At 38.1% G+C, this 14,765-nt stretch overlaps 2 protein-coding genes across 3 annotated transcripts; both read left to right on the top strand.

Moving 5' to 3' along the window:
• The first annotated feature begins 61 nt into the window (after positions 1-61).
• On the top strand, positions 62-10,366 carry LOC103701261 (O-fucosyltransferase 10-like). Of its 2 annotated transcripts, XM_088720501.2 has the most exons (11): positions 62-219; positions 340-1,865; positions 3,135-3,210; positions 4,864-4,931; positions 6,275-6,363; positions 7,030-7,227; positions 8,602-8,806; positions 8,895-9,062; positions 9,234-9,401; positions 9,516-9,706; positions 10,006-10,366. In XM_088720501.2, the coding sequence occupies exons 2-11, from the start codon at positions 1,551-1,553 to the stop codon at positions 10,172-10,174; spliced, it is 1,647 nt and encodes a 548-aa protein (XP_088576627.2). In that variant the 5' UTR covers positions 62-219; positions 340-1,550; the 3' UTR covers positions 10,175-10,366. The 2 variants fall into 2 exon arrangements, with proteins under 2 accessions (XP_088576627.2, XP_089786405.1); XM_089930279.1 differs by lacking the exon at positions 340-1,865 and having other exon boundaries at positions 118-219.
• Positions 10,367-10,578: 212 nt separating this feature from the next.
• On the top strand, positions 10,579-13,827 carry LOC103701262 (uncharacterized). Its single transcript, XM_008783260.6, has 2 exons — positions 10,579-12,382; positions 13,107-13,827. The coding sequence occupies exons 1-2, from the start codon at positions 11,746-11,748 to the stop codon at positions 13,709-13,711; spliced, it is 1,242 nt and encodes a 413-aa protein (XP_008781482.5). The 5' UTR covers positions 10,579-11,745; the 3' UTR covers positions 13,712-13,827.
• Positions 13,828-14,765: the final 938 nt, after the last annotated feature.

Genomic DNA, 14,765 nt, shown 5'->3' with positions numbered 1-14,765 from the left:
GGAGAAAAGGCCTCCTGCTAGGAAACCGACAAGAGTGACATATGTAGGTCGTATCTCTATAGCTCGATTCCTTTACTCCCTGCATGTGACCTGCTGTTGCTAGCTGGTTCTCGATGAAGGTCAAGAAGGGTTGTATTGCTGATAAATGATTGGATTCTACCATTGGCTGATTTAGCTTCTTGTGGCCGCTTCTTCCAACCGTACGTCCTGCACGTGGAGGTGAGTAATTTCTTCACTCGCTTTATTAAATATATTCATTTAACGCTGTTTCTGTGTCTGGCCTTTCTATGCTCGGATTAGGATCTCATCTTGTTCCTGTTTTCTTCGGCGGAAATCCAGCCAAATGAGGATGAGGGCACGGTTTTTTGAACGCTGAAATCGGGAGGAAAACTAGTGAAAATCGGGTATTCGAGTGCCGAAATTGAGAAGAGAACGGCGGGATTTGAATATCTGATATCAATAACTTTACTGAGCCATTGGCTCATGAATTTTAAACCTGATTGGCGTGGATATAAATCTTTTTTTGTTTATTCATTTTTTTGATTATTTATATCAGAATGGCCGATACGAAGCAACGAAATAAGATTGCATGCTACCTTGTGGCACCCGGTTAGTAGAACGTTCCTATTTCGCTCGGGTCTTCTTGGACGACGACCTCATTGGCCGTTTCTCTAGTCCGTAAAATACGATCCAGCTTCTGGAGTGGACGTCGGCAATCATTCCGATGGGGCCGTGGCGCAGAGACATGGTGGCCTGCCGGCCTTAGGTCCCACGTCGTACGTTGAGGATTCCGAGATGGTAGCCATAAATAACGGACTCCAAGCTGCAACCCCAACTTAAAACAACCCATGCGCCGATCAGCTCGTAAACTCGGCTTGGCGTCCGACTCTTGAGCCGAGGAAGTGAGAAAGCTCTAATGCAGTGCTGAACCGGCCAGCCCTTGAAGGAAACCTCGCAATTGTGCATATACGTCCTCCTACCTATGATTTCCCACGACCCTTCCTTTAACAGCAAACAATTCTAAAACTCATTTAATTTTTTGCATTACAGTTCACTAAGCACCAAAAGTAATTTGAACTTTCTAGAGCAAAGTTACAATAGGCAGCAAACTTTTTAAATAAATTTTGGCATCAATTTCCATCCTTCAAAAACATTTTGGGCCACAAAATCCGAAACTAAATCTCATGCCATCAATTTCCGTCATCCTACTTCCCCTATCTGACCAACATTATCTTAATAGTCTCCCACTGCATGATCAAACCTGCCATTCCATTGTTCATCATGCCAAGAACTTTGCGTAAAAATATTTGTATGCAGTCTATATGAAGCTGAAAGGTAGGTCCAAAGAAAAGAAAAGAGCGGCTTCAAAACTTCAAAGATTCAAAGCTGAAGCCCCACAAGCCTGTCATTTTAGTACTCCAATTCTCTCTCTCTCTCTCTCTTTAAAATAGCCATACCAGCTCCTCTTCTCTTCCTAACCCAGTTTCCAGTAAGAAAAATCTCCACCACGAAATATATATATATATAAAAAAAGCGAACTCCCCCCTCTCATGGCCTGGACCGCCGTTATGAAGGCCAAAACTTGCAGCTTGCCCTTACGGGCCCCACATTGCCGCCGTGCCCTCAGGTTCAAGGCACGGGATGATTCTTCCGAGAGCTCGGCCGCCGTCGAACTCCTTTGCCGGCTCCGGATGCGGGTCTTCTTCCTGGTAGTAATGCTCTACGTTGTTGGATTTCTCTTGTGCGCCGGGGGTGTCTCCATTTTGATGCACCCGGCGGCGGCCCCTGGTTCGGTGTACCGCAGCCCGGAGCTCTTCAAGAAGCTCTGGCCCGAAATGCAGTTGGATAACTCCTCTGGAGTTGATGTGTGACTCTTTTTTTATCTTTTCCCTTTTATGTTTCTGATCATTTACGTCACTTATTTTTTAGGTGCTTATGATCGTTAGCTGTACTGGTGTCCTTCAAATTTTGATTTTTTTTTTCTTTCTGGGCTTTCTCTTCTTTGGAGAATGTCTACATGCTAAGCACATGATTCTAACTCCTAAAAGTTGCATCTTGGATGCAGTTCAAGGTTTGTCCTAATAATCTTGAGAAAATGTTCAGCAGATAGTTTGAGAAGCATTTTGTCGTACTTTCATCGTAACTCATCAATGATTTTGCTTCTTACCAGATGGAAATTGGACCAAAGACCATATAGCCTTGCTGTTGTATAGTGTACTTTAAACTGAAATAAAGAAAAAAAAAATCTAATTTTTATGGAAATTTTCATCACAAGGGCACCTCGTCTTCTACATTATTAGCTATAATTTTGGTTTCTTTTAGCATCCTCCTATTACTCGTTTTAACATCTTGATCCGTTCCATATCATTGTTAACTAACCTGCATTGTTTAATAGATGATGTTTGTAATTACTGAATTTATTCATATACTGATTCTACAGCAAGGTATGGCACACATGATTGACAGATTACTAATATGGAGAAATATGATTATGGGATTGCTGCTATTAGCTACGGATAATCCTGGTTTAGTTTACTTTAAAGATGAATATGGTTTGCTGTAGAAACGGTCAGATTGTAGTAATTTGTAGGCAGAATTAAGGGGGTTTATGTCAGTCCTGCATGATGTGGATGGGTGCGAGAAGTCAATGTTAAATTATGATTTGTTTATCATTTATTTATTTATTTATTTATTTTCATGAACCATACCTGCATGTTTCTTTATTTAGCTTGCACTGATGCCCATATTAGACATTGGTGTCATTACATGTGCAACTATAGTAGGAAGAATAAAACTATCATTCTTATTTGCATTTATAGCAACATTGACTTTTGATATAGTGAAGACCATGTGGAAGAATGTTTATTTTTTTCATCACCATATATAATGAGGCAGAATTTTAGGTACAGTTTGCAGACACATTTGATTTGAACATATTCAAATACTCAAGCATTAGAACTGCAAACATTCTCTTCATCTTTTATTTTGTGTTTGTTGACTTCTCGTAACTTGTTTGTCCTTTGTAATAATCATGCAATAGCTGGGATGCAATTACTTGGATATAATTGTTAGTTTAGTCTTTAGTACCCATCTATGTTCTAGTTGTCTCAGAATATGTGCTGTTTGCTTTATAGTTAAATGCAGTATGGAAACATGGGAGGAGATTGAAGCAGTGGAAACCTTGCACAAATAGTTCACTTGAGCATACTGGTATATCTTGTTCTGATGAAGCACTTTTGCTATTTCTCATATCCTTTGTGAATCAGCAAGAGTTACTCTGTGCTACATTTTGTATACTTTGGGTGGGTGATGTTACATGTAATTGACTAGTATATCGTAGAAATTAAACCTGGTTGTTGGTAGAATTTTTAAGTCTATCATTTTTTGGAAAGTTCCAATTTTATGGGCAAACCCGTAGTATTTCATTGGTATGTTAGTTTGGATTTAATATTAGATGTAGTTAGATGAAGTTGCCAATCAATAATTTTGTGCCTAGCTGGTATTTGCTGTAATTGGTGAAACCACTAATTGAGAGATTTGGGTATCATATATCCTAAAATTGAACATAAGTTTCATAGAACTTAATGAAGTGATCTATGCTGTTGAACATGATTCACTCCACTCTCAGTTTAGTTATTGGCTAAATAAAGGTAGTTGCATTTCATCTAAGATCAAGTTTGATGTTTAAATTTGATTTTTTTGATCGAGACTGATTCAGACCAAGCAATCCCTGCATAAATTATAAGCATGATTCTTAGAAATCCCTGCATATGTTATAAGATGATTCTTGTTTTGGCCTTAACTACATTTTTCTGTTTGTGGTTTTACTCTCTCAAGCAACAAGTCCGCCTAAGCTTAAAGTTTATGGTTCAATCAGGGGCCAGCCTGGGCTTTAGCATGACATTAATGGTCTATTGGAGGACGATTAGTCCTTTTAATATGGAAATTTGCTCTTCCTTTTCCTATGCTGACATTTAGGATTATCCTCAATTTCACAAATATTAGTTATCCTTTCAGACATTGACATGTCATGAGTTTTCAGGTGCCACTGTTGACAGTTGGAATACGTGATTTTTTTGAATATTCATAAGGAGTTGAATTTCATCCAAAGATGTCTTAAACATATCAGTATTTTGTGATAATCTTGACACTTACCAAATAAAATGCAAAACTGTGTCTGATAAAATTGATCAATAAATTACCGTTTTTTAGCCAATAACTATTAGATCAGCTGGCTGGCACCCCTCTCTAAAGTGCTTGCCCTTCAAGAGGTCCACTTTTCAAACCCTAGTAATGGTACATTACCATAATATTGCTCAAAAGAAAAAAAAAAAGAGAAAAGAACTAGATCTGCCCTCATAGAATTGCATTTGAAATAAGGGCAAATGGTCTGTTGAATATATTGTTTTACTCAGAGCATGTGTTTTTGTTGGTGATTAGTAACTTATATCTGGTTTACAAGTTTTGCTGATCTGTTGAAGTATTAAGTCATTTTCCTTTTACCTTTCTTTCTTAAATTCTAGATGTTTGTCTTTTTCTCCCTTTGTTTATGGAGAATTTCTGGTTGCTTAGCTCATGGAGGACAACTTATTCTTCTTTTTTGAGCAAAACAGTGGGAAGCCACATCATATTTAATTGATAAATGATATAAGACACGAACAGTACACAAAAAATGAACTAAAGAAAAAAAAAAGATAAACTAATACATCTGCCCTAGAGCATGTTAAAACTCCTTTTTTTTAAAAAAAAAAAAGCAAAAAACTCATGTTATGAAATCAATCCTGTAATTTCTTTTTGGCATGAATATGGTCTTGAAAGTTCTATAGATCAGCAATCCTTTTTTTTTGTTTTGTTAACATTCAGGGTCAGCAGCTCCAAGTGGTTACCTGATTGTTGATGCTAACGGTGGTCTGAATCAACAACGTTCATCGGTATGATAATTTATCCTCAATACAAGAAACAGCTCCGCACAAATAATCAAGTTTCAACATCTCATGGTTGACTTGTTTGTTCAATACTAAGATTAGTCATCTGCCTTTTTTATTCTTGCAAAATTTGATTGAGAAGGAAGCATGTACTTCTGCTGATAACTCCATCAAGCTTTTCTATCCTGAACTCTTAGCTATCTAAAAAGATATATTAGAGAGTGGAGAAGATAAGAGGTTATATTTTCCCTTGCATTGGATAGAAATATTACCTTAAAACAGTGAGAGAATATCATAGAATACTTATAGGGAATTAAGGATATAACTTCCACTTTTATGTTTAAATTGTTAACTGAAATACATAACCTTTGCTGATTTTTGCTGTCATGTTCACATTTAAACAATTTCTTTTGTTTGCATGCCGCTCTTGTAAAAATTTCAGTCTTCTTGTGAAAGTATGTTCTACTCTTATGTATGAGTAGACTAGATTAGTTATAGCATTTTTATCATGACCACATTAACTTTAATTAAAAGTAATTGACTCAAGAAACATGGAATATGGTTGAGATGGGACATCTAATTGGAGTAGATGAAACTTAGGAAACACCTATGAGTTTTGTGTCGCTGCTTGACAAATGTAGCTGTGATAGGAGAAAGCATACACAGATCATATCTTCTGTTAGTAATTGTGATCCAGACAACCGGCTATTCATCTACAGTTGTCCTCATGAATACGATCATCATTGTAACATGTAATGCTACATTTTGATATAGGAAAACTGTCTTCTTCTCCACTAACTTCAATTCAGAAGATGACATATGGTTTGCAAAAGCAAATATTGAAAAAAAGAATTAAATCTTATTAATTTGAAGATGGTCAAGGAATGTGAAAGTTGACTGCCAAATGACACATTTCAAATCTCTAATCATGCAGAATTTTGAATCACTACTTGGTGAAATTAAAGAGCACTGTAGTTCACCTCAAGGTTGATGTCCAGTTTTAGCCTCCAAGGTTTGTGATCTCAGTTGTTCTAAAAGATCCCTACATGCCTCTAGGAATTGCTAATACAACATATCAAGCAAATTTCTGATCAAACTTTAATTTGCATGACTGTAATGAGCCACACTAATTGCAGGTTCCTCTAGTATACCTTTGACATTGTACATTTTGACAGCATACACATGCTGGAAGAAGTTTAAGCACTCAATTTAAATTTATTGGCTAATTATCTATCCTTTCTTTATGAGCATTTCATGCCGCTATGCCATGCCATGCTGACATGCAAAATCTGTATCTGCTGTGCTCTTGTTTGACTTTTTTTTAAAATTTCGAAATGTTATGTTGGCAGATTTGTAATGCAGTGGCTCTGGCTGGTCTTCTCAACGCAATCCTCATCATTCCACAATTTCATTTTCACAATATTTGGATGGATCCAAGGTAAGCAATATATTCTCTCTCATGTGCTCTTTTGATGTGTTCTTCATGGTGGGAGATTCTAGACAGCTTATTATGATGAAAAAGAAGGAAAAGTTGGCATGAGAACTTGCAGACACCTTATCCTGTCCTGCTTAGGTGTACAGAAATATCTTTAAATTATGAAATTTCTTAACAACTACATATCATGCTGAAGCTTATTTACATGCTAAATTATAAATGTTGTGAATAAAAGATTTCAGGTGCAAGCTGTTACTACTTAATCTGTAATACATTTTATAAATGAACTCATCTAGTTCAATTAATCATATGGTCAAATCTGATGATGCCAGGAGCTGATAAAATTAGTAGTTATTCGCAGTCAGTCATTCTGTTGTGAGATCAATGACAAGTCTCCTAGCTTGGATTCTCTCAATTACGAATAATCTGCCACTAATGAGATCTTTCAGCCAATATGCCTTGGATTAGTTCCCATTATGATTGTTGACAAATTTGGCTTTCATCTGCGATTGCAGTTTATATTTCTATTTATCTGTCTTTGGGGAGTCATGATTCTGCTTGGCCTCGTCATACATAGTAATTTAACAACATTATATGGTAAATTTTGAAGATAGAAATCTGGCTTGTCTAGTGACATAATACAACATTCTGTTTTCATCCTCCTTGCAGTAAATTTGGAGATATATATGATGAAGATCATTTCATAAGAACTCTTGATGGCCATGTGTGGGTGGTCAGAAGACTTCCTGAGACAGTAATGGAAAGATTTGGCAACAACATTAGCAACATACCAAACTTGAAAGTTAAAGCTTGGGCGCCAATTAGTTATTACTTGAATGAAGCATCCCCAGTATTGCGTGAGCAAGGGTATGTGCTTTATTTGTTTATTACTCGTAGTCCCAAGTACTGAAAATTGGTTAGGAATTTTGTTCTTGACAGATGATGCCAATGGAGCAGGTTTATTTATATATGATCTTTAGTAGGTCCTATCATGTTTCTGGATTTTCCAGATGCAATCTCAATCCTTTGAAATTCTTAAAGAACTTCAGGAAATAAATTTTCTATTCTGGTCAGAAGAAGTTCTTAGTAAGTTGGAGATGACAACCAACCCAAATGTTCAGACTTTAGCTTGCTTGCCGGCAGCAATTAAATAGAATCCATAATGATAACATCTTTACAGTAGTAAATAAGTGCAAGTCATTATGTGACTTTGTATGTCTCTTCTCTCCATAAATGAAACTATCAATTGCTTGATTTGTGCTGATAGTCACCAGAAATGAGTGGTCAGCAGTTTCTGTTTTTTTTTTTTTTCTTTTTTTGAGTATTTAACAAAGATCATAATCAACAAATAATCATCAATGATTCTGGTGTTATAACCTTTAACATCCAAATGTCAGATGCTAGTTACCTGAATCAGGAGCAAGTGCATGAAGACAGAGAAGCATGGGGGCAGTGGGTGTGAGAGCAACTTATGGTGAGATTCTGAAGTGGGTGAAGCATCCCTGGGAAGACTCAGGCTATGACACATATTTTGTAAATTGTTGCCATCTCCAGGTCCATGTTTGATAAATGGTGTCAAATTGCCTATACACCAAGACGTTCAATCATGACTCTTGCTGAGACCCTCTGTACTTTCAGAAAAGAAGAAAATAAGACGGAAAATAAAATCAGTGAAGAAGACACAGAGCTCTAAGAAGAAATGCACTCCATTAGTAGCTCATCTGCCTAATCTAGAGATAATTGTTTTTGGAATTTGGTAGGAGATTTATCATAAGGTAGGGGAATTAAGTAGCTCCCTTTGATGCTATTGAGAATGTCAATCATTGATGTCTCCATTCGTCTGAAAAAGGTACCTGAGGGAAACACAGATAACATGCTTAACCAAAATACCACACCTACATTACTTACATAAAGTAAGAAAAATGGAGTTGAACAGATCTTAAGAAAAATCAAATCTACATTTAATATGCAGGCCTGCTTACTCCTGTGATAATAGTAATGCATGGAACCAAGTTGACCTTATCAGGATAAGCATGCTTACTTTCTATTTACTATACTTTGATTGAAGAACCTGGCAGTGCAAATCATATGGTGCAATTTACCTAATACATATGGCATAAAGCATGTTTTTGCTAGGTCTCCTGGTGCTCTATAGTCTATAGTGTACATCTTCAGGATACTGCTGATAATTGTCTACATTTTGTTGTATTATTACTCTAATGTTTAACAAGTATTTTGCAGGGTTATTCGCATAAGCCCCTTTGCAAATAGACTGGCAATAGAAACTCCTCCAGATATCCAATCACTTAGATGTTTAGCTAATTACAAAGCACTGAGATTTTCTGTTCCCATAGTCACAATTGCAAAGAAATTAGTTGAACGTATGGTTGAGAAAAGCTCAAATAATGGTGGGAAGTATGTGGCAGTCCATCTCCGTTTTGAGGAGGTATTGATGGTGGACTCCATGAAATTGTTATATTTCTGAATCTACTAATTGTATATTTAATTTGTTTCTCTTTTACTTCCAATGATAGGATATGGTGGCCTTCTCCTGCTGTGTATATGGTGGAGGGATGACTGAGAAGTTTGAAATGGATTCTGCTCGTCAAAGAGGGTGGAGGGAAAAGTTTAAACACAGAGGCCATTGTTCAAGTCCTGGCCTAAAACGTATGAATGGAAAGTGTCCTCTGACTCCCTTAGAGGTAACTTAAAAGGCTGTTTTAATAATGTATCACATTTGGGCTTTTAATTATGTAGTACTCCATATTTTTTCAACTTACCCCCAAAACTGGGTTATACTGTCTGAATCTTTTCTTGACTACATTGTAGTGTGAAGTCCTTTCATTCCATTTACTTTGCTCTTGTCAGCATAGGTAGGAATGATGCTGAGGGGTATGGGCTTTAATAACAACACTCCAGTCTATTTGGCATCGGGGAAAATATACAAGGCGGATAGAAATTTAGCACCTTTACTGCAGCTCTTTCCCCTTCTTCAGACCAAAGAGTCTCTTGCCACTCCAGAAGAGCTTGCTCCATTCCAGGTATTCTTGTGACAACTCTGCAGCCGGGCTATATGATTCCTTGTTTGTTTTGTTTCTCCCATACTTTTGGTTCAGTATTTGGTTGCTTAGGGAAGTAATGGTGGTTTCTTACAGGGTTACTCTTCAAGGTTGGCTGCATTGGATTATACTGTTTGCCTGTACAGCGAAGTGTTTGTTACCACTCAAGGTGGCAATTTTCCCCACTTTATGATGGGCCATCGGCGATTTCTCTACAATGGCCATGCTAAGACCATCAAACCTGACAAACAAAAATTAGCTGTGTTGCTGCATGATACAAGCATTAGGTATTCCCTTGTCTTCGCTTTTATTCTCATTTATATTATAGATCATATGTTTACTCCCCCTGTGGCCCATAGTTTCCTCCTCCCAGAATTCAAAACTAATCTGACTCAATCAATCATATATTAGAAACCTATGGATCCTTGAGATACATCCAATTACGAAGAAAGCGAGCATTTTAAAGGAGAACTGTCTATGCATCATATTGTTACTTCTAGCTATGCCTTAAATTTAATATCTTTTTATATTTGTCCATCCTTGCTTTCTCCTGTTACTAAGAAACAGTATGTTTCATTGGTTACAGTTGGAAGGTTTTCAAGGAAGAAATGGAAAAAATGCTTCATGAGAGCAACCGAAAGGGCGTGATGTTTCGTAAGAGCAAACAATCAATCTATGCATACCCTTCACCAGATTGCACCTGTCACCAAGATTTGATCGATTCAACATCCTTGCCAACCTATCTCAACCATTAGGTTGGCTAGTATGGTAGTAAAGCCATTGGCCTATTATCTTAACCTTTATTAATACTCTATATTCATGGCTTTGCTAACTTGCCACCGCCGTGCCCTTTTTATATCAGCACAAGTGTAAAGCTCAGCTTGCTGGCCCTATCGAAGCCTTTCATGTACATATGATGATTCTCTTAATGACCTGTCATTTCTTCACCCTAGTGTTTTAATCTGTTTCCTAAACTGTTTTAGTTATTCCAGACTCAAGTGAACTAAGATATTGTCAATTTGTGGTTTCGCCAGCAATTTGTTTGTAACCCATTGAAGAAGACCTGCTGAAAAATTTTATCTGCTGCATAAAAGAAAAGAAAAGGAAAAAAAGTCTTCAAAGAAGAAAAAAGGCCAAGTAAATCATATCCAAATATAATGTAGCAAAGATGTGGTGGAATCCATCTCCATGACTGCCGACAAATCCAAGTCCACAACATTGGTTGCAGCTTAGATGTCCACGTGCATCACGTGGTGGCAGCCCTTGTCACGTGCAAGACCTTCCTCTTTTTGTATTTTTTTTCTCCCTTCTTTTAGATCCTCCTAGCTTTACTGTTCACTTACTTACAGCCCCCAATTTAATCCCCCTATCATTCATCTTTTCTTTTTTCTTTAATCCTCAATCCTGAAGAAGGCAATACCACGATAGCATCCAAGCAAATTACCAATGCTTAAGAGTTAAAAACAATCAATTTTTCAAAATAAAGAGGCTCCTTTTGGTGTCACATAGAAGGTTTTACTAAATGATCCAAAAAAAAAAAAAAATCTTTCAAAAAGGAAGATTAATTTACTAAATGATCAAATGCCATTTGAGGTACCAGCATCTTTCAGAAACCTTTCTTAAGCTGACTTGCTACTTTTTTTTTTGTTCTCCATTCAAATCAGCTAGCCGTTTGAATCTTACCACTTACGTCTTCTTTTACCTTTGCACAAGCAAGATTGTGGGGCTCATTAAGCTGGTTTGACCGCTTGATGAATGATAGCTATGGATCGAAAGACCCGCGCATCAAGTGAGCCCAATGATGCCTTATGGAGCGGGCCCCAGCAGGTGATTTGCTGTGGCTCTACACCAAGTTTGCTCCATGAAAAGCTGCACCTGGTCCTTCTATCTGCGACTGTGCTGCCCATGCTGATTGCTAAAATAAACAAGCAAATGATCTTTTGCAGCTAAAGAGCTATCATGACCCATGACCAAAGAGGACCAAGGGGATCATGTCCTATTACTCTCTGTGTCTCCAAGGACTACCAAGCCTTAGATTCTTCTTCAACTCTCAAATTAATTGATATTTGGATTGCTAAGATGTAACAAGGTGCTATAAGTGAGCTCCCACTAGGTCTGTAAGTGATCTATACCTTGCTTGATTACAAAAATGAATATGTTAATGTAACACCAAAGTAGGTACCCTCCTCAAAAGGTCCGTAAACCAACTGAGAAACTCCACAACCATACCTTCGCCCCAGACAAAAAGGAACCTCCTTTGCAGCTTCACCAATAAAAAAGAAATAGACCCATCACTGAAGCACCTCCTCTTCTCTCTAGAATACCAATGCCATCTGATTCTAAGCAGAGGGAGAGCCCTCTTCAAACCTCTTCTCCAATGGCTGAAGCAAAGAGAGGCAGTAAGCCCGTAAAGAGAAGCAATAAGAGTAAGAGACAAGCATATATGAAGGCGGAGAAGCCGCCTACTTTGAGAGCCTTCAGAAGCTTCTTCTCATGCAAGGACTACCGAGTAGTAGAAGGTAACAAGAGGAAGTGCAAGAGGATTGTGTGCTCCGGGTCTCTCTGTAGCTTGAAGGGCAGCTCAGGTGTCGTAAGGCCGGAAGCAACTTCCCCTGAGGTCTATAAGAAAATGGCTTCTAGCAGATGGTTGAAAGCTCCTCCTAATGAGACCAATAGAGCTGTTTCCAACTCCTCTTCTTCTTTTAATTCTTCTGCTTCTATAACTGCCCCTTCATCATCATCATCATCATTATCTTCATCTTCTTCTTCTCTTGGTGGGTCTTTCAGAGGAAAACATCTGAGAAGGTTCTCTGGTTGTTATGAGTGTCATGTGGCCGTTGATCCTGTTAATGGGGTGTCAAGGGCCCCTTCTATGAGGGCTACTATCTGTCCTTGCCCTGATTGTGGGGAGATTTTTATGAAACCAGAGACTTTGGAGCTTCACCAGGCAGTTAGGCACGCAGGTAACTCTTCATTCTCTTTTCCTCTTCTTCTTCTTCTTCTTCTTCTTCTTCATCCAATTCTTTCCTTCCAATCTCCTTTACTTTCATGCCAATCTTTAGTTTTGACGCTCCTGCGAACTGGGGTGTTTTTACATTTTTTGCAGCTTTGAAGTTTAGGTGCGTATGACTGCAAGATATAAGAGAAAAGATAAATAGTGAATTCTGCTTGGATTTAGATCGAAGACTTTTTTAAAAAAAAAATGAGCAATAGCTTTTCCTCTAGAGAATATGACTCGGTTTAAAATTCAAGGACATGATTTACATGCATTTGCTTCTATTTTTGGTAAGAAAATGCTGCCTTCTTTTCCTAATGGAAGGTGTTGTGATGCGAATCCAATCACTCCGGCAACCACTTTATCCTATCTGTTGCGTTGATAAATCCTCAGCCTGAACCCACTCATATTCCTTAAATTTAGTTCATCAACCAGTGGCATCCTAATCCTTTATACAGAGAATTTTCAGTTTCTTATTGCATCTTCCTTTGTATCTCAAAGTTCCTATAACATGTCACTGATGCAGTATTTTCTCTCTGCTTTTCTCCCTCGAGCTAAGCACCGACAAAATAATCTAATATTGCAGATGTTTTAGCTTTTATTAGTGATATAAGCTTTTTCACGTTAGTGATGGCTATTGAAGAAAAGGATTCCAATATCTAATCTCTCTGTTGTTTCCTTTCTCCATTCAGTATCAGAACTGGGTCCAGATGACACCAGCCGAAACATAGTAGAGATAATATTTCAGTCAAGTTGGCTCAAGAAGGAACCTCCAGTGTGCAAGATAGACAGGATCCTTAAGGTCCGCAGCACCCAGAAGACCATAGCTGAATTCGAAATCTACAGAGACTCCATAAAGAGCAGAGCTAACAAGGTGGCAAAAAAGCACCCAAGGTGCATTGCTGATGGGAATGAACTCCTGAGATTCCACTGCACAACCTTCGCATGCTCCCTCGGCCTCTGCGGATCCACCAACCTGTGCCAATCAGCTCCACAATGCAATGTGTGCAGCATCATACGAGATGGGTTCAAGATGGACAGTCTTGGAAAGATCCAAACTATGGCTACCAGTGGAAGGGCGCATGATATGGCTCGGAATGCATCGGGCGATGCAAAGAGGGCTATGTTGGTCTGCAGAGTTATTGCAGGGAGAGTGAAGAAGAGCCAAGATGCTTTGGAGGAATGCGATTCAGTCGCCAATCAGGCAGGAGTTGTTTACTCGAATTTGGACGAACTCTTTGTATTTGATCCTAAAGCCATCCTACCTTGTTTTGTTGTTGTTTACAGTGATTACTAGAGAGATATCTCCATAGATGACTTGCTTTTCACTGTGTGATGGTTGGACTTGACAAGCAGGCTTTGTTTATTTAATCAACTCCTTAGTGGAATCTAATGGATTGCATGTTTCCTTCATTCAGGAGTTTGTGTTTTGTTCTACAATCTTGCCATACTTATGCTTTACTATATATTCTAGTATATATGTTGCTGAAGCTATGTTGGATGCATGGTTGCAAAAGAATGGGGGCATGACGCGATCCGAAAAGGTGAAGATTAAACGATTAGGATCAGAATTTCATGAAAATCAAGTGAGAAAATAAATACTTCATAAGTTTTCCTATGGAACTGTTCGAAATGGTAGATGTGTGAGTTCTTGCATATCAAAGTGATCAAATAAAAACCCAGTTTAAGCGCAGTTTTGTTAAATAAACAATCTTGCCATAGTGATTAAGAAACTGCCTAAAATGTGCTGCCAAATGGGTCCCTGGATGCATGTTTGGATCTTGGATCCCCTTTCTGAACATTAAGTTGAAGATGCTAGACAAATGCTATAGGACATCAGCTGTAGGGTGCAGCTGACTACTTGCATGCCTGAAACAGCCATGATAATACCATACAGCCATTCATGCTCCCCGAAAGGCAAGCAACATGTTCTAGCACAAATCGACTCGTGAAACTTTTTTTCAGAACTCTATGGAAGAAGAATTTTGATCTGGGTTTCCTTAGATATACTGAACAACTGATGTGGCATGTAATAAGCCAAAGCAGATTCACTAACAAACACAAACTTAATAACACTTGTTAATTCAATATTAAATGAGTCGATAACCAATTCCAAGCTGTCAGCCATTGCTCTCTGGTGGAATGTGCTACTGGACTGTAGACGAGGTCCCCTCTATTTAGCTGCCAAACTGATGATATGTGCGGGTTTGTTTATGTCCAATCTTCTTGTCTAATATCACCTACCTAAAAGTCTTTATGTGGATTGTTTTATATGGGAGTTTGTAGTTACCTGTTAAGATATCCAAAGTCTTAACTTGCCACTCATAATGATAGTAAAACTGTGTCCTTAT

The sequence above is a fragment of the Phoenix dactylifera genome, chromosome 4 (assembly GCF_051530095.1).
Source record: "Phoenix dactylifera cultivar Ajwa chromosome 4, Ajwa_hap1_PhDact_Kaust_v1.1, whole genome shotgun sequence".
Taxonomy (NCBI): Eukaryota; Viridiplantae; Streptophyta; class Magnoliopsida; order Arecales; family Arecaceae; genus Phoenix; species Phoenix dactylifera.
This window is presented reverse-complemented; position numbering and strand designations above follow the sequence as displayed.

Excerpts from the sequence above, each read along its gene's own strand:
- LOC103701261 (XM_088720501.2), top strand. The coding sequence starts at position 1,551 with ATGGCCTGGACCGCCGTTATGAAGGCCAAAACTTGCAGCTTGCCCTTA. Across the intron at positions 8,807-8,894 it reads TCCATCTCCGTTTTGAGGAG|GATATGGTGGCCTTCTCCTG; the intron begins GTATTGATGGTG and ends TTCCAATGATAG. Across the intron at positions 9,707-10,005 it reads CTGCATGATACAAGCATTAG|TTGGAAGGTTTTCAAGGAAG; the intron begins GTATTCCCTTGT and ends CATTGGTTACAG.
- LOC103701262 (XM_008783260.6), top strand. The coding sequence starts at position 11,746 with ATGCCATCTGATTCTAAGCAGAGGGAGAGCCCTCTTCAAACCTCTTCT. Across the intron at positions 12,383-13,106 it reads CCAGGCAGTTAGGCACGCAG|TATCAGAACTGGGTCCAGAT; the intron begins GTAACTCTTCAT and ends TTCTCCATTCAG.